The 24,205-nt window shown below is 46.2% G+C and overlaps 2 protein-coding genes across 11 annotated transcripts in view; one reads left to right on the top strand and one right to left on the bottom strand.

Annotated features, from left to right (window-relative positions):
• NFIX (nuclear factor I X) overlaps positions 1-24,205 on the bottom strand; it is a 258,997-nt gene that overhangs the window by 70,213 nt on the left and 164,579 nt on the right. The window lies entirely within an intron of this gene.
• Positions 556-7,261, top strand: LOC134394045 (uncharacterized). 4 transcript variants are annotated; one of them, XR_010025158.1, is made up of 3 exons: positions 556-652; positions 3,820-3,929; positions 6,523-7,261. XR_010025158.1 is itself a non-coding variant. In XM_063119172.1 (2 exons), the coding sequence occupies exons 1-2, from the start codon at positions 620-622 to the stop codon at positions 7,132-7,134; spliced, it is 645 nt and encodes a 214-aa protein (XP_062975242.1). In that variant the 5' UTR covers positions 556-619; the 3' UTR covers positions 7,135-7,261. The 4 variants fall into 4 exon arrangements, 1 of the variants encoding a protein (XP_062975242.1); XR_010025157.1 differs by having other exon boundaries at positions 556-734; XR_010025159.1 differs by lacking the exon at positions 3,820-3,929 and having other exon boundaries at positions 556-734.

Below are 24,205 nucleotides of genomic sequence, written 5' to 3'. Positions count from 1 at the left end.
ATTGGTTTGGAAAGTTCAGTTGTAGACCAGAAATACCAAACAGTATTGGGACTGTACTCTCTTGGAGTTGTTGAGCAGGCCCATCTTTCTCAGCACCATGTACATTGATGGTGCTATATAAATAAATAAATAAATAATAATAATAATAATAATAATAATAATAATAATGAATGAAATAACAGTATCACCAACACGCCCAGCTTATTCTTGTACCTCTATGTGTTCCTGCAGTTCAAAGTCTTCTAACTACACTAGTCTTGAACCTCACTTTGCTCCCAGAAGCACATGAAAGAAGACAATCCTCTCTGCTTTTGTTGGTTTGCCTGTCTGCCAAATTTGGGGTGTGTGTGTGTGCGTGATGTGTCATGACGCCCCTAAACTGGCTCACTAGTCTTTTCCCCAAGGGCTGCGATCTCCAAGCCTCAAAGGTGCTTTTATCTAGCAAAATAAACCCTTATCAGAAGGCAGCAGCTGAACAAACAAGCAGATCCATTGCCCGAGCAGACGAAACACTTTGCTGAACTCTTTATCTTTCTGTCACAGGCCTGGCAAACCTCTTCTCGGCCGAAACTACAGGCAGGAAGGGGGAGAGGGGGCAATCTTGCCCAGTCCACAGGCAATGGCCCCTTCTTTAATATCTTCACAAAATGAGGTATGGCAAAGAGGTAGTGGCAGCCACTTTAGGAAAAGATTGCCAGGTTGCAGCCTGAAGAGTCTCCTTTTACAATGAAAAGGTAAAACATGCAGATAGCATAGTGCTAGTTGTTCTCCTGTTTCGAACGCAGTGCTTCCTCAAAAGAAGACAGCTGAGGTAGCTGACGAGACTGGGGTCAATGATTAGGGTCAGGGGGGAGTTAATCTGTAGTTACACCCTGGTCTATTTGGACTTCAGGCTTGATTGACTTACGACCTGCCAGGCTGAACTCAGACATTTGCTTTTTAAAGTTAAAATCTACTTCTGAATTGGGAGGCCCAATCTCTCACCTATTTCCCCTCGAGTCTTCTCCCCATACTTGGAAGCCAGCTCATTACAGTAGTAGAAGGGAGGCAGGAGCAGCTGACCGCACTGGCAGGAAAAATGGGCAGAAGAAGCCATGTCCGCTGAATATTCTGAATTCAAGAGCAGATTTAATAAAGGAGGGATGTCTGTGTTGCAACCAGGCAACCCTCTTTTCAGGGAGCTGGAGGGTCAAGCAAAACGGCAATGCTAGAGTCAGGATGCTTAACTCTGCCCTATTGTGCAATTTTTCTGATCTAAATTGACCCTGGGATGCTCATGGAATGCTTATACTGAACTCTATGCTTAAGCGTGTGTGTGTGTGTGTGATGCTCCTGCAGACTGAAAACTCAAGCAATAGAAGGACCGATGGATGCTGACCCCTACCCCTCGTTTTGTCCTTCTTTAGTTTGCCTTGTCCTGCTATGGTTGTGTTTATTTGTTTTAAATTGCCTATCAGCTATTATAAACCCCACAGCAGGAAAAAAATTATAGGTGCCTTCCCCTGTCTCGCTTCCCCCCCCCTTTTTATTGTGGGGCTAATAGCAGGTTTATTTATTTGAAAGTTTAATGCCTATTGTTTTATCAAATGACCTCAAAGGCACCTTACAACAGGCGAAATACAAAGTAGTAAGCAGCGTTTGTCCCTGTGGCCAGTGAAAGGAGCCAGGGGGATTCCACACGTCATACATGCGCCCCCAGTGCGCCCCCAAAGCGATCATGTAGCTTGCCTGTTCGAAGAGACGAGGAAGAGGCGTCCTTGCCGCCGCCCACCTACCTCCTCGCCGGCCGGGTCGGAGAGCTCGGCTCCTTCTTCCGCCGAGCTCTCCGACCCGGCTGGCGAGGAGGTAGGTGGGTGGCGGCGGCGGCAAGGACGCCTCTTCCTCGTCTCTTCCCAGGCAAGCTACACGATCGCTTTGGGGGCGCATGGAAGCGCCCTCAGTACGACGTGTGGAATCCCCCCCCCCCGAGTATCACTTCCATCATTTCTACATCCATGGGGCAACTGGCATTTAGAGAGTTCTTTTAGCAGGCTCCCTGAACTGCTCCTTCTCTGGCTAATGGATTGGGCCTGGTCTTCCCCTTCCTGTGGGGTTCTTCCTGGGATGAAGGGGGTGCAACCTCCCTGTGGCCCTTCCTGGCCTATCCAGTGGCAGAGCTCAGAACATCTTTCTCATCCCTTCTCAAGTCCCAGAGGGTTTGTTTGGAGGTGGGCACAATTCCGACTGGGGAATTAACACAAGAGAGAAAAGCTAAACTCCTTTTAGCGTAATGTTCAAAATTAAACATTCAACTTAAAATAAATGTATTCTTCTCAAGGGGGATACTATAAATAACTACAGTTCCTCCAAAACGTCCTTTTGAAAACACTAGCAAAGATAGGTACTATAATATATGTATGTGTGTGCGCATCTTTAAAATATATAGATATGCACATATACCATCCTCAAAGCTACGTAATATTTACATGCAGTACATATGCACATAAACAAATTCACATACACAAGATAGGTTCCTGTGGTGCCATTTGGGGCTGGTTTGCCCATAAAGCCAAGATTGATGGCGTGTTTGGGATGGGTGTATTTTCTCTCACAGATACTTGTAGCGCTGGATTTATGGCTCCTAGTGGGATATGTAGGAATGTCCTGTTCAGCTTGCTGGTGTTGCAGCGTCCTAACTCCCGGTGCATAACAAACTGCACTCTGTAACTGGACAGTCAATAAATCAGAATGGAGGAGTAGCATACACCCAGTTCCAGTGCCCAGGCAAGGGGCAGAAAGGGGATGGAGGTGAACCAGGAGGCTCAGGCAATGCACAAACTTAAGCTGAATGCTGGCAAGACATAAATGATAATAGTTGGAGGTATTTGTGGGGTGGGGTGGGGGTGGGTGCCTACTTGCTTTGAAGGAGTAGATTTGCAATCTCACCATGCTCTAGACACTTTGCCAGGAGTGTATTTTATCTAATAAAGCTGGTAGGGAGCATTCTTCAATACCGTGGACCTGGCCACTGTCATTCGTACTCTGGTTTCTTGTCGGACTGATTTCTGCAGTGTTGCTGAAGATCATTTGGATGTGTCAGCCAGCGCAGAATTCTGCTGCTTGCTTCCCACCCCTGCCTTGTTCACAAGGAGTGAATCAAATGACAGTAGTGCCTTCCTTATCCTTTTGGCCAAAGTCAAGATGCTGAATATTACCTATAAAAATTACATAGTCTGGATGCATCGTGCCTGGAAGAGCCTTGACCCTTGAAGTCATTGGGGTACTTCGGCTCTGAGCCCATCTTCTGGCAATGATCTTGCCATGCTCAGGGTAGGGCATGGGCCACACAAGGCCTATGAAGAAGGAGGGGAAGTCTTTTATCAGTGTGCTTTTCGATGTGTTTTGAACTGTTATTATAATGTTATATTGTTTTTAAAAATTCTAGTATTTCATTAGAAAAGTGAATCGCCGCCACCACTCATTGTTACAGCAGATAAGGCTTGGGGTACTCAGATGACAAACTTTCATTGTGTTTATGAGTATTGCAACTTAAGTGTGAGTTGCAACAACAGTGTTGTAAGGATATATGCATACATGAGTACACACCACATACAGAAATGGGAATTATCAGAAATACAAGAGACCCAGGCCCAAAGATTTGGTGGGTTATTTCAGTTGAAGATGTGACTTTTAGCCTTAGCAGTTCCTGATTATGTGTACCTCTCCTCTTTGCCCACTCTTTCTCCCAGTTTGTCTTCCCATCTCAGGGTCTTCCTTATAGCTATCTCCTCTTTCCTTCATTCTACTGAACGGTTCCCTATTTCAACCTTTCTTCCCTAGGCCTCCTTGTTCCCTGGGCCTAGTGACTTTTAGCTACAGATGTGCAAATCAGCAAAACATGAACTCACTGAAGTTCTCCAAAACCCATCTGGAAGCTCATTCTGACTTGAGTATGTATCAGATTGTTAGCTTTTTTCTTTTTGCATGAAAATCTCTGCATATTTTCATTAGTATTTTTCCAAGTGTACGCATCAATTGTGCACATCTTCGAAATGTATGCATTCTTCTCCCAGTGATTAAAATTTGTTTGTACACATTCTTCAAAAGCATGCATTTTTTCAGGTGCTTTTTTCAAATGTACGCGTGCGGTCAAATGTTCACTTGCTTAACTTTATGAATTGTCATCAAAAGTAGCCCCATGCAAAGAGCATTATTCTAACTTCCAAAGTATGAAGGCACAAATGATGACCACTAGGTTCAAGTGAAAGGAAAAGATGGAATCTTGGTGGTAAGAACTTTGTAGGAAGAGCTTTTTAGTAAGAAGAACTTGCCACAGCCACAACTTGGGTATCCAGGGTCAGCAATAAATCCAGGAGCAGCCCAAGGCTGTGAACCAGAGCGGCAAGAGGTGACTGAATCTCTGGCCTAGCCTTCAGTGTATTTCAGCTCTTGGTGTTTTGTCTATCACATGTGCATCTTACTTTTTTTCCAAAGAGCTCAGGGCAGAACACAGGGAGTCACCCCATTTTACAGTGAATTGGATAGGACCCCACCCTCTGTGAGCTATAGGGCTGTAAACCGCCCAGAGAGCTTCGGCTATGGGGCGGCATATAAATTTAATAAATAAATAAATAAATAAATAAATAAATAAATAAATAAATAAGGTATTTGAACCCAGACCTCACCAATCCAATCCAATACTCCATCCACTAACACCACTAGCATTTTAAGACTTTAATTAAACTTCCAACTTGACACATGGGACCCACTTTTCAGTTTTAACTAAATATGACTGTCTTTCCACTGTTCTCCTCACCCACCCCCTCAAATTTCTCCTTATTTCTTACCATGCCCGCCATCTTCCTGCTTTTCCCCTCCAATTTAAAAAGATGTTTTTAAAAAAAGGACAAGAGAAAATGGTGGTTGTACTCCTGGTGTAACCCCCCTTAGGCTGGCCCATGACACAGTTTTGGGACTGACCCACATTTGGAAACTAATGCTACTGACTGTCCAGCATTACCCTAGCTCAGGTAAAATATTGGCCCAAGGGTGGCGCATTGTTATTATGGGCAGATTCCCATGTTATATGTAAGTCAACTTGGAAGAATTCCCCTAAATCTGAGCTCAGGAAAAACGTTACATCAGATGTGGGTTTTTAGAAAAGGTCCACGATCAGGAAACCTGATTCTTGTTTGCTTTTTGCACGTGCGCACGCACGAATGCACACACACACACACACAAACACACACATACCTGCTTTGCAAATCCAAATTAATTCTCATAAATGTAAATGCTACTAGGGAAGAGACCATATATGGATGATAAATTTCTAGGAACAAAACAACAAACAGAGAAATGTAGGAGACAAGTTGCCTGACCCCTTTACGTTTATGATGACATCTGAAGGAGGGTCAGTGCCTGCTCTTTCACATCTGCTCCTTATCACTTGTCCAGGATAGATGTGGAGTTCTAAATTTGTTGCTGTAAACAGTACCTCCAAGGCAAACAGCTGAGTGACAGGTGTCTTGCACTAAAGACACCTGTCTCTTGAGGATGGAGCTCACTATAGACTACACGAGGGAACATTTAGAAACTAATTCAACTTCTCAAAATCATTGCAAAAAAGTAATTGAGCCAGGTCAAGACCATAAAAACCTGTTTCATCTCACGTGTGAAGTAAGTACAATCGGCAAAAACAAACTCAAGATTGACCTTTGGGCTCCTTCTTCCCCAAACGGAAGCTGCTTACTGGACCAAGGAATTTTTTTTTTTATCCCTGCACTGCGTTGCGAAGACTTCACACTATCACATCATTGATTCCAACTTGTCACCCCTCTTTGTCTATTTTGGTTTTAAAATATAAATACAGATAGTGGGGAACAAACAGGTTTGAAAACAGAGTTACCAACTGCCCAGAAAAATATACCTGTCCTGTTCTTGTGCTTTTCACAGCTGCATGAGCTGCAGAAATCAGCAAGTGACATTTTTCACAGCATGGGGAGACACACAGAGCCTGCATACCAAGCTACTGTTAAAAAGCAATAGCCACCCTCACCCCTTAAAGGTCATGAATGGAAGGCAAATAGGAGAGCCAGCCTAGCCCCTGCCCGCCCTTTCTCCCACCGAAACACACACAAAGGGTATGAATGACAGATAGGGATCTAAGTCAATCCGTTTTTGGAGGACAAAAAAGTCTTTTTGAATCTGAGGAACAAATTCAACAAATCCTCCCCTTTCCCCACCCATAAGCGTTGCGATGTTGTTGTGATATCCTGATTCTGAAGCAGCATTTGCGAAACAGGTGAAAGAAGCGGAGGCCTGTTATTGCTCAGTTATTGCAAAATATTTCTGCTCATTGCTCAGTTATTGCAAACGATTCAGTTTTCATTCAGTCTTTGTAAACTATTTTTGCTCGGTTATTGTGAACAATTTGTTTAGTTTCTGTAAACTATTATTGTATTCTTACGCTTGATTCGTGATACGGCACAATTAATACGTTATATAAAATGTTTGTTCACCCCCAGTTCTTTTGATATCATTTAGTATTCTAACACCAGTGAGGGAGGAAGCAGCAGCCAGGCACCTCTCCACCGTGCCTGGGTCCAGCTCCAGCTGAGAGCCCCCTCCCTCCTGCTACCAACTATCTCTGGAGAGGCCACCAGTGAGGGAGGAAGCAGCAGCCAGGCACCTCTCCATCGTGCCTGGGTCCAGCTCCAGCTCAGAGCCCCCTCCCTCCTGCTACCAACTATCTCTGCAGAGGCCACCAATGAGGGAGTCCAGCTCCAGCTGAGAGCCCCCTCCCTCCAGCTACCAACTGTCTCTGCAGAGGCCACCAGTGAGGGAGGAAGCAGCAGCCAGGCACCTCTCCATCATGCCTGGGTCCAGCTCCAGCTGAGAGCCCCCTCCCTCCTGCTGCCAACTGTCTCTGCAGAGACCACCAGTGAGGGAGGAAGCAGCAGCCAGGCACCTCTCCATCGTGCCTGGGTCCAGCTCCAGCTGAGAGCCCCGTCCCTGCTGCTGCCAACTGTCTCTGCAGAGACCACCAGTGAGAGAGGAAGCAGCAGCCAGGCACCTCTCCACCGTGCCTGGGTCCAGCTCCAGCTGAGAGACCCCTCCCTCCTGCTGTCAACTGTAACTGCTGAACTTTACAACTAAGATTGTAGTGCCTGAATTTGCTTTCCTTTTCCCCTTCCTCCTCCTCCCTCCCAATCCCCTTTCCTTTTGTGTCATGTCTTTTAGATTGTAAACCTGTGGGCAGGGACTGTCAAGAAATACTTTTGTAAGCCGCTGTGAGAGCCTTTTTTGGCTGAATGGCGGCATAAAAATCCTTAAATAAATAAAATAAATAAACACTTGTGTGCTCGTTAGCCTTATTCTATTTTGGCAATTCCAATGCTGCCTTCTGAATTGTTTAACTGCAACCCTCCCTGTCACTTTCTAGTAACCTCAGCTGCCATTACTCTTAGGCTCTGAGTGCTTTGAGTGAAGGTGAGGTAGGGGTGGAATTCCTCACTAATAGAGATGCAAAATTTCTGGAAATTTTGAAACCATGGGGGGGAAAGTTTGAGGAAAAAATGTTTCGGAAAAATTGGCGCCGGGCGGGGGGGATGCAATATTAGCACTTTTTACAGATTGAAAGTCACTTTGTTACTTTAGGAACATAAAATGTAATTATGTCCAAGTTGGTTTGGCAGAAAATGATTACATTTGGTATATTAAAAGTACAGTATATTCAAACTGAATTTACTTTTTAAATTTTTTTACGTGTTTTTTTTTGGTAACAAATGGAGCTACAAGCTCCTGAACTGTATGGAACACCTGAACTGTAAGGAACCTCTTTGGTTTTGCCAGTTATGAGGAGCAGGGGGGGAAACAATTTAAAAAAACCAGAAGCAACCATCAACGTTAGTAACAAAGAAAATTATTTACATCTCCACTAGTCCTCTACAGTGTCAAGCAGACTTAAAGCACTCATTCCCATAAAAACAAAAGAGAAAAAGGCAGGGACCAAGATTCAATGAATATGCATGAAATTTAATCAGACTCATTTTCTGACCTATAGCTCTATCACGATCAGTTTCAGTCTCGGCTTCAATGGCAGTGCTGCCCCCTAGAGGCAGAAATGCATCTTGCTCTTGCATTTAAGAGTTGTAGTCTCAGTTTGCAACCTAGGACTTGCTTGTTCTCAGTGCATACAGAAATTGTGATAATCTGATACGGTACATAGTTTTTGAAATCATTTGGAGAAGTAAATATCTGAACACCTTGTCTTAAACATTTTATTCATCATGCTAAAATAAAATATTCCATAATCCATTTTTTCTTAATTTCCCCCCGAATTTTTCTAATTTTTTGGAAAACCCCAAAAAAAGTCTTGGGGGGGGGGGAAATGGGTAGGAAACATTTTAGGTTTTGGTTTTATCAAATTTTTCCATTTCCCCTCCCCCCCCCAGGCCATCACATCTCTACTCACTACCAAATATCTTTATCATTCTCCTGTTTGCCACCCTGCTCCTGCAAAGGGTCAACTTACCAGCCTCGTCCTATCCATTAAGCTTTAATGGGCGACAGATTGAGGATGAGGGGTGACGGAGACCCAGGGACTGGCTTGACGTCTTCTTTGCCCCAGGTTGGCTCCGAATCTGCGTGGCGTCGGTTAGATGATGCAGCTGCTGGTTCGAAGCCACCCCAGGGCAAAGAGCTGAAGATGTGTGGCTGAAAAATCGGGAACTTACTCTGATTTTTCCAGTCAGACCAAGGGCAACTTGGCTCTTCCGCCAGGGGCATTTCCGGTTGATGGCATCCCCTAACTGGCCGCCACCCACCCAGGCAGAGGGCAGGGGGTGGGCCAGCGAACAGAATGGATGCCTTGCTGTGGAGTTTCCCTTTCATGAAAATAAAATATTTTCTTCCCCCGAGCTGCCACCTCTTTTTCACCCTATTTCCTTAAGTCTTTTCTTGTCTCAGTGAAGGACGGGGGTGGGGGAGAATGACCACTGTAAAGCCCATGCTGGGTCCTTGGCGTGGGGATTATATGGCACAGCCCTACAGAAGCAAAAGCGCGGGGTTGGGGGAGAATGTGGCGCCAACTTGGTGCCGTGAAGATAGCCCCCCAGGCACACCTTCTCACATCAAAAGGCTCTTTGTCCTGTATCCTCCAAGTAACCAGGTGGCCTAACTTAGGTGGCACAAAATCCTTTTCCTCCAGTGTAGGGTCACGCTGTAGAATAGCTAAATTTGCTAAATATTTTTGGGTGGCCTAATAAAGGTGTTAGATTGATACAGATTTTGGAATTTTCCATACGGTCAACACAGCTACCTTTGTGCATATTTTTGCAACTTGGAGAAAAGGGAGCATCCTGAGATGTTACTTCACTCTCAGGGCAAGATTCCCCTTGCTTCAGGAAATGCTGGGTCCAGTGGGATTTCTGGGATTAGTTCTGGATTGGGCCTGTCTTGCACTAGAATTTCTTCCCCCTGTTTTCTGCTGTGGCTTACAGACTCCCAGACAGGTCTGAGCTTCCAGTCCCTCCCTGTGGCCATCAGGTAGATGTTCTCCCTGCTTAATAATAGAAAAAATAGATTTGCCTTTTTGAGCTAGAAGTCCTGCCTTTCCTTCCGCATGTTTCCCAGGCTCTGCCTTCGCTGGTCTAGGTGCGCAAGTGTAGAAATCAGCTTGATCACTGGCACAAGGAGGTCTAAGCTTGAGGTGAGGATTAAGGGCCATGGTGTTCTGCTACATACACGCAAACAGTTCACCAGTCTTGTTTGTGCCTGCACACAGTAGGACTAAAAGCCTCCTCCACACATTGAGGTCTCTGAGCTGGCAAAAGTAAGCTTTCTAGAAGCTGCTCTAGCTCAATTCACCTTTAAGCCAAACACAGAGGAAGCTCCACAACACAGATCTTCTGCTCCATCTAGAGGGGGACCTATTACTGCACCCTTTCAGGAACACCTTATTCCTGTGACATAGCTTAAAGGAACAGGGATGAAAACAAGCAGGAGGGACAAAAGTGAGGGTCCTAGAGGAAGGTCAGCCAACCTCCTGATGGTCATAGCTTTGGGCTTCCAAAAATCTCCAGATCTGCTAATATAAAGACTAGCGTGATTCTTTTTAATTCTGTTGTCTGCTTTACAAGAGACCTGTGTGTTTCAACTAGGATTAAAGTCAGAACTGATGAAATACTAAAATATTGTATTTGCAAGAATGCGGGGAAAGCCGTTATTGCTTAGTGTGTGTCCGTCCACTAGCCTTGGGTGCATCTGGCAAACTACCCTAGACCTACTTAGGCTAATCCAACGATATTTGGCATATTCCATTTTAAGATTGAAGATTTTGGAGTGACAAATATCAAAAATTCTCCCTCTTCTCGATCCTCCCAGAGTGCAGGACATGGAATAACGGGCTCAAGTTAAAGGAAGCCAGATTCCAGCTGGACATCAGGAAAAACTTCCTGACTGTTAGAGCAGTACGACAATGGAACCAGTTCCCTAGGGAGGTTGTGGGCTCTCCCACACTAGAGGCCTTCAAGAGGCAGCTGGACAACCATCTGTCAGGGATGCTTTAGTGTTAGGAATGGTTTCTAGTGTCTACACTGTCAGCAATTCTCCATGGGTTCAGACAGGAGTATTGTTCCATCCCTATCAGGGGACTGAACCTGAAATATTCTGCAGGTAAAGCACATGTTCTTCCCCAAAGGACAGTGCTGGTGGCAGCAGCACCAACTGCTCATCTGAGAGAAACTCACTGGCTGGCTGGGCTTTAGAGGAGCTAGTAGTGGCTGGCAACAAATTAAAAAGCCATTACACCATTTCCCCTTCTGCCTTCTGGCTACCTGGTTACTGGGACAGCAACGGGGGGCACTCTCCTTATGTGCATGCCTGATCATGTGTACAAGGCTGTGCAAAGATGGCAGCATTTGGTAATGTACTAGTGACTTTGGTCAGTGGAGCATCCATTGTTGGTCTATATGGCTCAGTAGCAACGTCACAAAGATGTGGACACCCTTCAATTTCATTCATTCATTTGTTTGCTTGTTCGTTCATTGTATTTCTATACCTCCCAAACTGAAGCTCTCTGGGCGATTCACACACACACACACACACACACACACACACACACAAAAGCCTTTTCTAACCCACCAGAAATGGTGGGTTAGAAATGGAAGACAATGACATCTGTCTGTCACCCCCCCCCCTCCGTAAAATTCAGTGAACAAGACAGTGCGATTGCACAATAAAAACAACTCATCTGGAAGCACCTTTCAAGGATTATGTCGTTAAGTGTAAGGAAAAGAAAAGTGAGCAGGTTAATACTGGAGGGTCCATTCTGTATGGAATGGGTGTCCCTATTCTAATTCTCAATGCAAACCTGAAGATACTGGGATTGGGATGGGCAGCACTATAGTTCCCCAGGGAGTAAAGGCAAGGCTGGTGAAGATCCAAAAGAACTTTTCTCGTCCCTTGGAGCAGTCCATGTAAGAGTCCTAGGGGGATTCTACACGTCGCACTGAGGGCGCTTCCATGCGCCCCCAGTGCGCCCCCAAAGCGATCGTGTAGCTTGCCTGTTCGAAGAGACGAGGAAGAGGCGTCCTTGCCGCCGCCGCCTCCCACCTACCTCCTTGCCGGCCGGGTCGGAGAGCTCGGCCGAGCTCTCCGACCCGGCCGGCGAGGAGGTAGGTGGGAAGCGGCAGCGGCGGCGGCAAGGACGCCTCTTCCTCGTCTCTTCCAAGCAAGCTACACAAGCGCTTTGGGGGCGCACTGGGGGCGCATGGAAGCACCCTCAGTACGACGTGTAGAATCCCTCCTAGCGCTCCAAGGAGTGCTAGTGGAAAATCACTTGTGCTGGTTTGAGAAGCGGGCAGCAGAGCTCAGTTGGAATACAGTAGGGTCATTTGGCAGGAGGCCACCAGGTCTGGATTCTTAGTTCCTGTCTTCCAAGCCTACTCTGACACATTGCTCAGCCACAGGACTGTCACTGTAAGTATTATCTGTGCCTTGAACATAGAATCATAGAATCATAGAATAGCAGAGTTGGAAGGGGCCTACAAGGCCATCGAGTCCAACCCCCTGCTCAGTGCAGGAATCCACCCTAAAGCATAATAGAATCATAGAATCGCAGAGTTGGAAGGGGCCTACAAGGCCATCGAGTCCAACCCCCTGCTCAACGCAGGAATCCACCCTCTGCCCCATGAGGTTTGCATGTGACATAAAGACAATGGGGAAAATTTGTGTGTGTGTGTGTGTGTGTGGGAATTCAAGATAGATGAAAGGAAGTATTTCTTCACACACCACATAGTTAAGCAGTGGAATTCACTACCACAAGGTGTAGCAGCGGCCTCTAACTTGGCTAGTTTTAAAAGGGGCTTAGTCAAGGCTATATAATGGCTAATACCCTGTTTCCCCGAAAATAAGACAGTGTCTTATATTAATTTTTGCTCCCAAAGATGCGCTAGGTCTTATTTTCAGGGGATGTCTTATTTTTCCATGAAGAAGAATACGGTACACATTTATTGTTGAACAAAAAAAAAGGTCTTATTTTCGGGGGGATGCCTTATATTACAGCGAGAGGCAAAACTGGAAGTAGGTCTTATTTTCGGGGGATGTCTTACTTTCGGGGAAACAGGGTAGTCGTGATAGCTGTATATTGACTTCCGTAACAGAGGCAGTATGCCACTGTATGCCAGTAGCTGGAGAACACTGATGGTAGTATTATGTTCATGTCCTGCTTGTGGGCTTTCCGGAATCATCCGACTGGCCGCTGTATGAAAAGAATGCTAGACTAGAAAGGCCTTTGGTGTGATCCAGCACGGCTCTTCTTATGTCTCAGACTCCCATCTGCTGGGACAGGGCAGCAACTTTGTTACCAGAAGCATTTTGCTTCTTTATTTGTATTCCCATCCTGTAGGATCAGAAAAGCCCTTCTACAGAGATTCCTAGCCCTCCTCTCTGTCCCCATTCCATGCCAACCTCTTCAGCCCTGCCCTTTCTTCCATCGGTCTATTAGGTGCTGGCACAATGCATGAGATCTTTTACTAAAGGAAAACCCTACTCTTCCTTTGCTGCTAAAATCCCTCTCCCCGTCTTTCTCAGGGCACATAATGAACAAGAAAAGACAGCAACGCCTGTATTGGCCCAAGGCCTGCTCTTCTATAGCCCGTAGCCAAGGGAAGCTGTTGGCGCTTTGCATCTGCCTAACCCTTCTGGTTGGGGCAGGGATGATTTGGAAGACTCTGATTGGCAAAGGGACAGAGAAAGAGGCGGAGGGATATGTGTACTCTCCAGACAATGCTGGCACCATTTCCTGCCCAGCAACCTCTCCAAAGCTAGAGGGACAGCTTCTAGTCCCCAGTGCAGAGCCCCATCAAGCGTTTTGGTTCAAGTGTGTGTCTGGGCCGGAGGATGGCAGCCTCTGGTAAGACTGGAACGGCAATTGCAAGAGATGGCAAAGAGACAACGGTAAGAAGTCCAAGGGTTGTTAGGCAAAGGCACATACGAGGTTAAAATTAGCACTTGGGTGTATTTCTACAACAAGGAACCTTAAAGTGGTGATCAGAATAAATGCTTTCCCAAATCATTTCAAATGTTTGACAATTCATCAGGGAGTAGGTGAGGCAGGGAGTGAGGGAAAGGCACAGAGGCATCAAATAGCAGCTTCTGGAAAAGCAGTGCGTGTGCAGCAGTGACTGTCCACCCCTGGAAGTCCAACTCAGAACCTTAAAATGATTCAGACATTTAGAATGCATAAAACTCTTAACAGGCGGGAGAAACAGAGGCACACTGAGTGCTAAGAGCTAGGGTTGCAAATACAACATAAACCTAGAGTAAAAACAAAGGCATAGAAGTGTGTGTGTGTGTGTGTGTGTGTACGAGAGAGAGAGAGAGAGAGAGAGAGAGAGAGAGAGAGAGAGAGAGAGAGAGAGGTTACAACATTAGGGGAATTAAGTTTTTGGAAAGCAGGAAGTGCCATAGCTCTGAGACCATTGTTGCAAATAGTCATTATGTTAAGGAAAGGGCCAGGATCTCTTCTCGATCCTCCCAGAGTGCAGGACACGGAATAACGGGCTCAAGTTAAAGGAAGCCAGATTCCAGCTGGACATTAGGAAAAACTTCCTGACTGTTAGAGCAGTGCGACAATGGAATCAGTTCCCTAGGGAGGTTGTGGGCTCTCCCACACTAGAGGCCTTCAAGAGGCACCTGGACAAACATCTGTCAGGGATGCTTTAGGGTGGATTCCTGCATTGAGTAGAGGGTTGGACTCGATGGCCTTATAGGCCCCTTCCAACTCTGCTATTCTATGATTCTATGATATGATTCTATGAAAGGGTCAGACTGTGTTACAGTACACACTCCTGCCACTACATGACACTACCTTATGACAGGAGGGTTTGCTAATAGAACCATGGCCCAAGAGCCAACCATTCTTAAAAGCTTTAAATAGCACCTTTGGCTTAATTAAACCTAGCGTTGGTTGCTATGCTGGCCCCACCAGGGATGGAATACTGGGGTGGGTGGGACAGGGCCCTAATACACAGGAACAAGTGAAAGGGTCACATGTATTGGGCCAACCATCATTCAAAATTCTGCTGCAGAAATCCTCTCTTTGCTAGCTAACTGCCCAGTTGATCTAATTAGTGCAAATATATGATACTTTCATAGTTCCACTGCCCTGCCTCATTAATGGAATTTTATGGGGTGGGGTGGTGGCGGTGGTTCATAAGTAGTCATCTTCTACTTATGACCCTCCCATGTTTACCTACAGCTTCTTCTGTCTTCACCCTTAATGCAGAAAATCCATTAAGGAGAAAAAGACAGAATAGTTGCACATTGCTTTCCGACTGCTACCAATACGAGCCCTCCATTTGCAAGCACCATCTGTCAAATATTCAAGATCTCTTAGACGAGGCTCTGCTAGAGCCTAAGCTCAGGCTTAGAGCTAACAGATCTAGCTAAAGACAAGCACACATTGGCGATATTGCTGGACTGGAGGTGGACTCCAGGAATTAGGGCAAGGAGCAGAAGGGGAAAATCAATATCACTATTGATACAACAACAACAACCATTGTGGACATAGTAAGATTAATATTTATGGGACTAGGATCTAGTGTTGAAAGCAGAAGACAGAACAGAAACCAGGAAACAAAACCTCTCTTACATGCTCCTGCAAAAATGCCATGAAAAAGAGGGCAAGGGAGGGGGGAGAATGAAGACAGTTTGGGATTGGTTGTGAGGGTAACGCAAAAGGTGCCTTCAAGCTATAACTCAGCCTTCACTGCCATCTAATTGCAGCTGGACAGTTAATCCCACATGAAGAAAAAGGTGTCTGTCCCTTTAAGAAGAGACTTGGCACTGCCCCGGTGCCCGTTGGCAGCCAGGTTTTACAAGTGCTTGCTGCAGCCATTTGATGAAGGCAAAGGAGACAGAAACAGGAGCGAGATGGGAACACATCGCCAACCCTGCGCTCCCTTAAAATGGCGGTGTAGTAACAGGGTGGCTTAAACACCATTTTCTTTCATTTGATAGCAGAAATTAGTGCCCTTATGCAGACTAACAAACATCATCAAGATGTATAAAAGAAAAAAAAATCTATTCAACAGATGAGCAAATAAAAAGAACAGATAGTTCAAATCTGCAGGTAGATAGACAAATCTCTCCTAAAAAGAGTGTGAAGGTAGATGGCCCAGGAATATGTAATATGTGTTCAGAGGAGGGCAACCAGGATGATCAGGGGTCTGGAAACAAAGCCCTATGAAGAGAGACTGAAAGAACTGGGCATGTTTAGCCTGGAGAAGAGAAGATTGAGGGGAGGCATGAGAGCACTCTTCAAATATTTAAAAGTTTGTCACACAGAGGAGGGCCAGGATCTCTTCTCGATCCTCCCAGAGCGCAGGACATGGAATGACGGGCTCAAGTTAAAGGAAGCCAGATTCCAGGTGGACATCAGGAAACACTTCCTGACTGTTAGAGCAGTATGACAATGGAATCAGTTACCTAGGGAGGTTGTGGGCTCTCCCACACTAGAGGCCTTCAAGAGGCAGCTGGACAACCATCTGTCAGGGATGCTTTAGGGTGGATTCCTGCATTGAGCAGGGGGTTGGACTCGAAGGCCTTGTAGGCCCCTTACAACTCTGATATTTTATGATTCTATGATTCTATGATCTCAGCCCCTCTCTGCTTTTGGGCAGTGAGGAGACTCTAGGGACACTAGAGATACACATAGGCATTGGCATCCTCCTTGGAGAAGCTTCAACCTGGAGAACACCAGAACTGAAAAGGCTGGTGGCCCTCAGCATGCTCAGAGATGCTTTCATACATGATTTAAAAACTGGAATTTCCTGTGTTTATAAACCAGATCAAAGAACTACATCAAGCAGAACATGCATTTGGTTTTGAGAGCCCCACTCTCTCTTTCTAATTCACAGTTGCTTTCAAACTTGTGGAGGGAGCCATGTTAGGAGATGCTGCATACTGTCAGGGAAGATCAGTAGTGGCGGGCACGCTGTCATTCAGGGAAGCTTGTCTGCTATTTCTGAGCTTGTTTTCACTAAAGAACCCCTAATCAGCTTCCAAGTAATCCCAATGTTCCGAGAACACAAAACCACTGTTCTACTCCAATAACAACATTCAAAGAATAAAGCTTCACCACTATGTACAGTTACTTGGGAGTAAACCCCATTGAATTCAGAGGCAGAAATTATGCATTTGCCTGCTGGAGATTTAGGGTCTGATAGTCCTAGTCCCATTTTTGGTTGGCCAGGATACTCACTGGGGCTCTGGGGGTGCTTCCTTCTGCCCTAGGGGATGGGAAGTGCAGGGGATGGAGGAGGCAGGCACTCCGTAAGCATCTTTGAGCCTTTTGTGACCTCTTGAGTCAGGCACTTGCAAAAGCCCAGCCTTTGGGGGTCGAATCTTGGGATGTTCATGCATTATCCAGAACAGTTCCACCCAGACACTTGTCTGTTGGGGAGAGAGGCTGCAACACTTAGGTGTTCAGAAGGGTGTGGATGGGAGTGGTGCTGGGGGTACTACAGGATTTAACCTCATTGGGGCTAAACTACTGTCCAATTCTGTCGCAAGGACCAAATCAGGTTCACATTTGCCAGAGCAGCTGCAAGCCAAGACTTGGATACTTGTTGAAGTCAAATCCAAACAGACAACAACACCAATAAACAAACAATTGGTTTCTAAGTACGAAAGCACAAGAAACAACAAGAAGGGTGTGCACTTCAGCAGAGGTTTTGTAGCAAAACAGATACCTGGTGTTTTCGCCCTGGAACAATGCCTCTTAAAAATACAGCCATTCCCAAGTCTTCTTCCCAATACAGAACAGATTCTAGGAATGTTCTTCCCAAATACAGCCCAACCCTCATAAACCCAATGTAGATCTATTGTAGCATCATCTCAAAAATCCAAACACAAAAGTAAAAATCTCCTATAAATTACCCCACTCCTGTCTATCACAAGCCACACAAACGTTCATAACCAAATACATCCTCCTCTAACCAGCTTACATGCTGGTGCATCCTGGGTATTCCCTTTCTGCTCCACTTGACAAGTTTGCTTGTCTGATGTGCAAATGAGATTTTGCAGGAACTCAGAAAGGGCCTGGCTCCTAATGGACCCCTATCATGAAATGCACAAAGCAGAGTAGCCATGTGACCTCTTTTCAGAGGACAGTCCACTATTTGAAGGGTTGCTACAGGACCATCCTCTATTTATAGGTGTTCTCTATTTGAAAGTCTGTCCTGTTAGATGCTGATTTAAAGATAAAGAACTATAAGAACTGTTGCTCATCAATACATAACACTTGGGCAGCAGGCTGAACAGGCAGGCACACAGATCACCCGGTCATGGTCTTCCACACTATGGTGAGATGTGCTGTACTCAATTTAAATTTTAGTAATTATTTCTAATTTAGCATTTCTCTCGATAAAGTAGTTTATGTGAATTTTATGCAAATCCGTACCTTCACTTTTGGTGACACATTTCTTCTTTGGGGGCAATTTGTAAGTTTTGGCTTGATGTTTTGCTACTACTAGCAAAGCATCAAGCCAAAGAGGGCTTTACTTGGCATGCCCTCACGTTCCAGCTACTAGATCATAGAATCATAGAATAGCAGAGTTGGAGGGGGCCTACAAGGCCATCGAGTCCAACCCCCTGCTCAATGCAGGAATCCACCCTACAGCATGCCTGACAGATGGTTGTCCAGCTGCCTCTTGAAGGCCTCTAGTGTGGGAGAGCCCACAACCTCCCTAGGTAACTGGTTCCATTGTCGTACTGCTCTAACAATCAGGAAGTTTTTCCTGATGTCCAGCCAGAATCTGGCTTCCTGTAACTTGAGCCCGTTATTCCGTGTCCTGCGCTCTGGGAGGATCGAGAAGAGATCCTGGCCCTCCTCTGTGTGACAACCTTTTAAGTATTTGATCTTATATGGCCTCTTGTGGAAAAGGAAACAAAGACTATGTGAAAATCAGAAGAGCGGTCAAACAATGGCTCCCATCAAGCCAGTGACCCACCTGGCCAACTACTCTGCCCCAAGCGGTTCCAGAGTCAGCTGTTCATTCCACTCATCTCAATCACTCATGGCCATTTTGCGACACCTCAGGCCGCGAGTGTACACTGCGACTATCTTGGCTAATAGCCAATGGTGGTCTAATCTTTCACAAATTAATTGACACTTCCCCTAAATACCTTTATCCTTTTGCATCTCCCCACATCCCTTATTAATGAGTCATATAGGTTTAAGCAAGCACTGTTTGAAACATTGCTCCCTTTTGGGTAACACCTGCTGCCTGCTACTCCGGTCAACCAACCCCAAGTTCTCACCACAAGAGTGACGAACAGGTTTCCATCCATGCTCTCCAGACAACCCCCTGTTCAGCCCCATTTTACTGCCAGCTATAATTTGAAATGTACTGAACCTTTTGGCTTTTCCTATGTGGTAGCTAAATAAAATAGAGTACCCATATCTTATACTTTTTCAGCTTGGTTCCATCCTCTTAAAGTTGAGAAGACCAAACCCACAATTTTCTGCCTGTGGGTGCATCGTGGGTTGCAAGGCGTGCCCTGTAAATTCTCTTCAATCCTGCTCCAGAGCTGTTGTGCCACCACAGACACTCTACATGCAAGTAGTACTTCGAAATCATGCGACATATTACAACCAGGCCTCACACATCATGCATGCTACAGAGACTTGCTCTAGACAAAGCTGTAGACCCTCCGCTTCCCCAGCTGGGCCCCTTAAAGCACGAAGGCTGCCAATTGTGCTGGGCTTTGGATAGCATCTCCTTCTTTGTCTCTCAGCTTTAATAAAAGTTATTTTAAAATGTGGTTTCTCTCAGAAAATGAATCAATCAATAAACAGAAATGTGAGCTCTGGGGCTTTGGATAGGAGGGGGGCAGGTGAGGGAGGGAGGCAAAAGAGGGACAAATCGAGGAAGGGTGAAGGTTTTGAAAATCCAAGAAATTCACGGCGACTTGAGACTGTTGTCGGTGCATGCGAAGAAAGGGAGGAAGAAAGAAAAGTTAAAGGCCTGAGAAAAAGAGAAAAGGAATGAAGGAAACTACAAAGAAAGAGAAAGCATTAACATAAAGAAAAGAAAAGTGTCCCTTTAATACTACAGAGAGAGAGAGAGAGAGAGAGCTGAGCTTTCCTAAAATACTCACCAGCGCTGAGCTCTGCTTGGGCCCGTTCCAGTCCCCTGCATCTGTTTGGCAGGAGCCCAGAGGGGCTAAGGTTACTCTGAGCACAGGAGGGGCCTATTCCTGCAGAGAGCTCTGAAAACCGGCTCTTGGAGGGGAAGGAAAGGAGGGAGCACTACCCCACACTGAATGCCGCTGGGGTATACAATTTACTTTGTGCTGAGACAAGAAGGGGAGAGGCAAGAACCAGGAATAAGAGGTGGCTTTGTCACCCACCCCTCAACACATGCACTTTTTGGACTCCGTGCTTCTCTCTGGCTCTCTTGTTTGAAAATGCCAACCAGATTTCCTCCTCTGCTTCTTCCACTACCTGGACAAATTTGCAATGAGAATCAAGAAGTGGGTACATGCCGTGTGTGTGTGTGTGTGTGTGTGTGTGTGTGTGTGTGTGTGTTTGAGAGACAGAGAGACAGACACAGAGAGAGAAACAATCCTTTCTTGACACTGGTTCAGACATTTCATTTCACCACTTGCATTTTGGAAATGCAACACTACAAACTTTTTTAATACCTGAATGCTCAGGCATCAGGGTACATGACACATACTCTGAAGGATGCCCGAGAAACTTCACAAGATACATGGGACTTATGTTCTTGACATCGCCGAGATGTGACGTTTCAGCCACTTCCTGACTGTTCCTTCGACACAATTTCAAAACTGGGGACTGGAAATGGGGACGTAGTGTCAGGAATGGCCCTCAGGAAAGACAAAGCGCCTGTTCCTTCAAGAGGACAAAATAGGGAGTTTCAAAAGGATCATCTTCTTTTCTTCTCATCCCTTTCGGACAAACTCCTCCTGCTCAAATTCCCTCTTCTACCCAGCTCTAAACAAGAATCCCATCCTCCTTTGCATCTGCTTACCCCAGAAGCTGCTCAAGCTACGGTTATTTTAGAAAACCTGACAGACGCGCAGGCGCACGCACGGACCATACAACAGTCCAGCTCCACAACTGTCCCAGCTTCCAACTGGCAGAGGAAGGGGAGAAGTGACTGGGAGGGGGAAACGGCAGAGCAAGAGCGGCTCAGTGTTAAGGCCCAGGAGGTCTGTGCAGACTGAAAGGGTCTTTGTCTGCTTCGGGGAGGTTACCCGAGGTAACCTCAAAATCACGCCTGACCTTCTGTTCCACATTAGAATCATTATTAAGAGTTAGCCCAGCCTGAGAGAGAGAGTGTGACTCTGTGTGTGTGTGTGTGTGTGTGTGTGTGTGTGTGTGTGTGTGAGAGAGAGAGAGAGAGAGAGAGAGAGAGAGAGAGAGAGAGAGAGAGAGAGAGAGAGAGAAGCCCAGCCCAGCCCAGCCGGCTGCCCTTGTTCCACCCTCACAGTTTTTCCCATTTACTTTCCCAGCAGTGACCTACTTTCTGCCTTAGTAACAGGACAGGAAGCCACAAACAGGGCCCCAGCTGCTCTTGCCACAACAGGGGCAGTAATCAGCAATACACTCCATGCTGGACAGGCCGTGGCAGCCTGGGATTCCAGAGAACTCGCCTCATGGGCAGGGCCCATGCGGCAAAAGAGGAAGAAGCCCTGGCGGTCCAAATCCATTTGGCTTCTTAAGCCAAAATACGGTCTACCCACTTTACAGCTAGGAAAGCCCAGACCCAGAAGTAGCAGCATTGAGGAAAGCACAGAGGCATCTTACATGGCAACACATCAAGTCACTGATGACCCACACTTAATTAGAACGCTCCCAAACCTGGAAAAAGAATTCTTGGATTTTGATCACTCCCCCAACCCTAGGGTGACCATATTTGGGAAACCAAAAAAGAGGACACCTAGTGTGTGTGTGTGTGGGGAAGCAGCTTTCTGAGTCCTGCAGAAAGTACGTTATTCCCCCGCCACCTTAAAGAACCCGATTGGAGTGGAGGAGGGGAAAGGATTTCATTCTGCACCACCACCATCCACTCCAATTGGGGCCTTTTCTATAATGTCCACGAGTGACCCACTTTCCCCTTTAAGACCTCAATTGGAGCTCGGGTTGGGGGAATGACGTGCCTCAAGAAAGCATGTCATTCCCTCCTGCCATGCTAATGGCAGCCTTAAAGGGGAAGGTGTGTCATTCCAGGACATTATTGAAAATTATATAAAATCCCCCCTGACACTATGGAAAGAACAAAAACCAGGACAAATCCGGGGAAATCCTGACAGTTGGTCACCCTACCCAACCCCTTCCAATACACAATTCACTAGACCCAACTTTCCATCCTCTTCAAAAAGTTTTAGTAGAACCAAGAAGGCCCAGACTTAAAGCTTCATCCCACGTTCCTGCTTCCCTCGGATTATCCCTGTAGCGCTACCGGGCGACAGCGATCCTTTGCATACCAGGAAGTGAGTTTAAGGGGGGGAAATGTAAAAAACCATTAAAAAATCAATGGATGACCCAATTCAATTCAAATCTGGTATGCTTAACGCTCTCCCTAATATCTATTACTGTGCCAATTTTGCTGTCTTTATCTTTAAAGCTTACGTGGATGTAAGCATTTCTTTAAAATCCTTCTCCTGCACCCCAGCGGCGGCTCAGAAGATACGCTCAAGAAGTAGGGGCTAAATACGGTGAATCTTTTGGCTTTATTGCACAATTAAGGCAGGATGCATGGGAGTACTTAATAATCAAAGCAGATTATAAGTTGGAAAACTTCTGAGTCCTTTGCATGGAATTCACAGTGATTGCACAGTATAACGCTGGTGTGATAAAGCTCTTAGACAATTGTTCACTTCAACAAGGATTCCTCTCTCCCAGAACCAGAAAGGACCCCCATAACTTTTGGTCCTCAAGCCATGAAGCCTTGGGCTTGCCTACTGAATTGGAGGCACCCAAATCTTCCCTTGTCAGTCTTCCCGCACACATCACATACCTCATTGGACTGAGAACACGGCTCAAAGGATTTTAGGATTGGTTGCTTCATCAATACAAAATGAAGCAGAAGACCAGGGGAAGAACCCACTGTGTAGGTAATACTTCTTCCAGCTGCTGTGTGATAGGATTCCCTGTCCTTGTAAAATGCAGTAGTGCTGAAAGCCCATGCAGGGCATTTCTTACTTGCATGGTTTTCTCACTACCCAGCCTTCCTCCATTCAGATCCTGCCAAGAGCTACATTGCTCCCTGGAGTAGACCAGAATCTTTGCCCAGTGTGCTCTGTCACTATAGGCTGCAACTTTTTCTCCTTCTAAAGGCTACTCTTTGGGTTCTTCATTTGAAGGAGTGGCTGGTGTTGGACTTGGAAAATGGAACCCAGACCATTTACAGTCAGATCTCAGCATCCAAGAGGCCATACACAGCTGGTTATACAAGCTGAAGCAGGATTTGAAATCAAGACCCAACATCAAGCCAAGAAATTAATGGAAAGCATTTTTAATGGGTTCTTGATACCATCAGGTCTGCCTTTGACAGCTTCACTGTCCACAGATTAAAAATGTACAACAGGCCCTGGTTTATTGATAGTGGCTACAATCCTATTCACACTAGAACATAAGAACATAAGACGTGCCAGGGAGGAAGCAGCAGCCAGGCACCTCTCCATCGTGCCTGGGTCCAGCTCCAGCTGAGAGCCCCCTCCCTCCTGCTACCAACTCTCTCTGGAGAGGCCACCAGTGAGGGAGGAAGCAGCAGCCAGGCACCTCTCCACCGTGCCTGGGTCCAGCTCCAGCTGAGCCCCCTCCCTCCTGCTACCAACTCTCTCTGGAGAGGCCACCAGTGAGGGAGGAAGCAGCAGCCAGGCACCTCTCCACCGTGCCTGGGTCCAGCTCCAGCTGAGAGCCCCCTCCCTCCTGCTACCAACTGTCTCTGCAGAGGGAAGCAGCAGCCAGGCACCTCTCCCCCGTGCCTGGGTCCAGCTCCAGCTGAGAGCCCCCTCCCTCCTGCTGTCAACTGTAACTGCTGAACTTTACAACTAAGATTGTAGTGCCTGAATTTGCTTTCCTTTCCCCTTCCTCCTCCTCCCTCCCAATCCCCTTTCCTTTTGTGTCATGTCTTTTAGATTGTAAGCCTGTGGGCAGGGACTGTCAAGAAATACTTTTGTAAGCCGCCATGAGAGCCTTTTTGGGCTGAATGGCGGCATAAGAATCCATAAATAAATAAATAAATAAATAAATAAATAAATAGTCCAGCACTCTGTTCACACAATGGCCAACCAGCCATCGGCTAGGGAGGTGCAACAGCACCCTCTCACCCATGTTCCCCAGCAACTGGTGTACACAGGCTTACTGCCTCGAATACTGGAGACAGCACACAGCTCTCAGAACTAGAAGCCATTGATAGCCTTTGCCTCCAGGCAAAGAGAGTAAGCAACCCAATACATAAAAAGTGCATTTACATTTGCACTTATGTGCATCAGATCAGGCTACCTGGGTATAACTACACATTACACACAAATATATGTAATGAAACCCATATGGCCTGGTTGTTGTTTTTACAGGAGACATTTGAGAGGGGCCAATTTGTAACCCAAAAGTGGAAGAGAAAGGGGGATATTTCACTCTTTCCCTGCTTTCTGTATCTTTGTTCCAAATGTTGTTTCCAGCCACTCC

Source organism: Elgaria multicarinata, chromosome 3 (assembly GCF_023053635.1).
Source record: "Elgaria multicarinata webbii isolate HBS135686 ecotype San Diego chromosome 3, rElgMul1.1.pri, whole genome shotgun sequence".
In the NCBI taxonomy this organism is placed as follows: domain Eukaryota; kingdom Metazoa; phylum Chordata; class Lepidosauria; order Squamata; family Anguidae; genus Elgaria; species Elgaria multicarinata.
The sequence above is the reverse complement of the archived record's forward strand: the minus strand, read 5'-3'. Positions and strand labels throughout refer to the sequence as shown.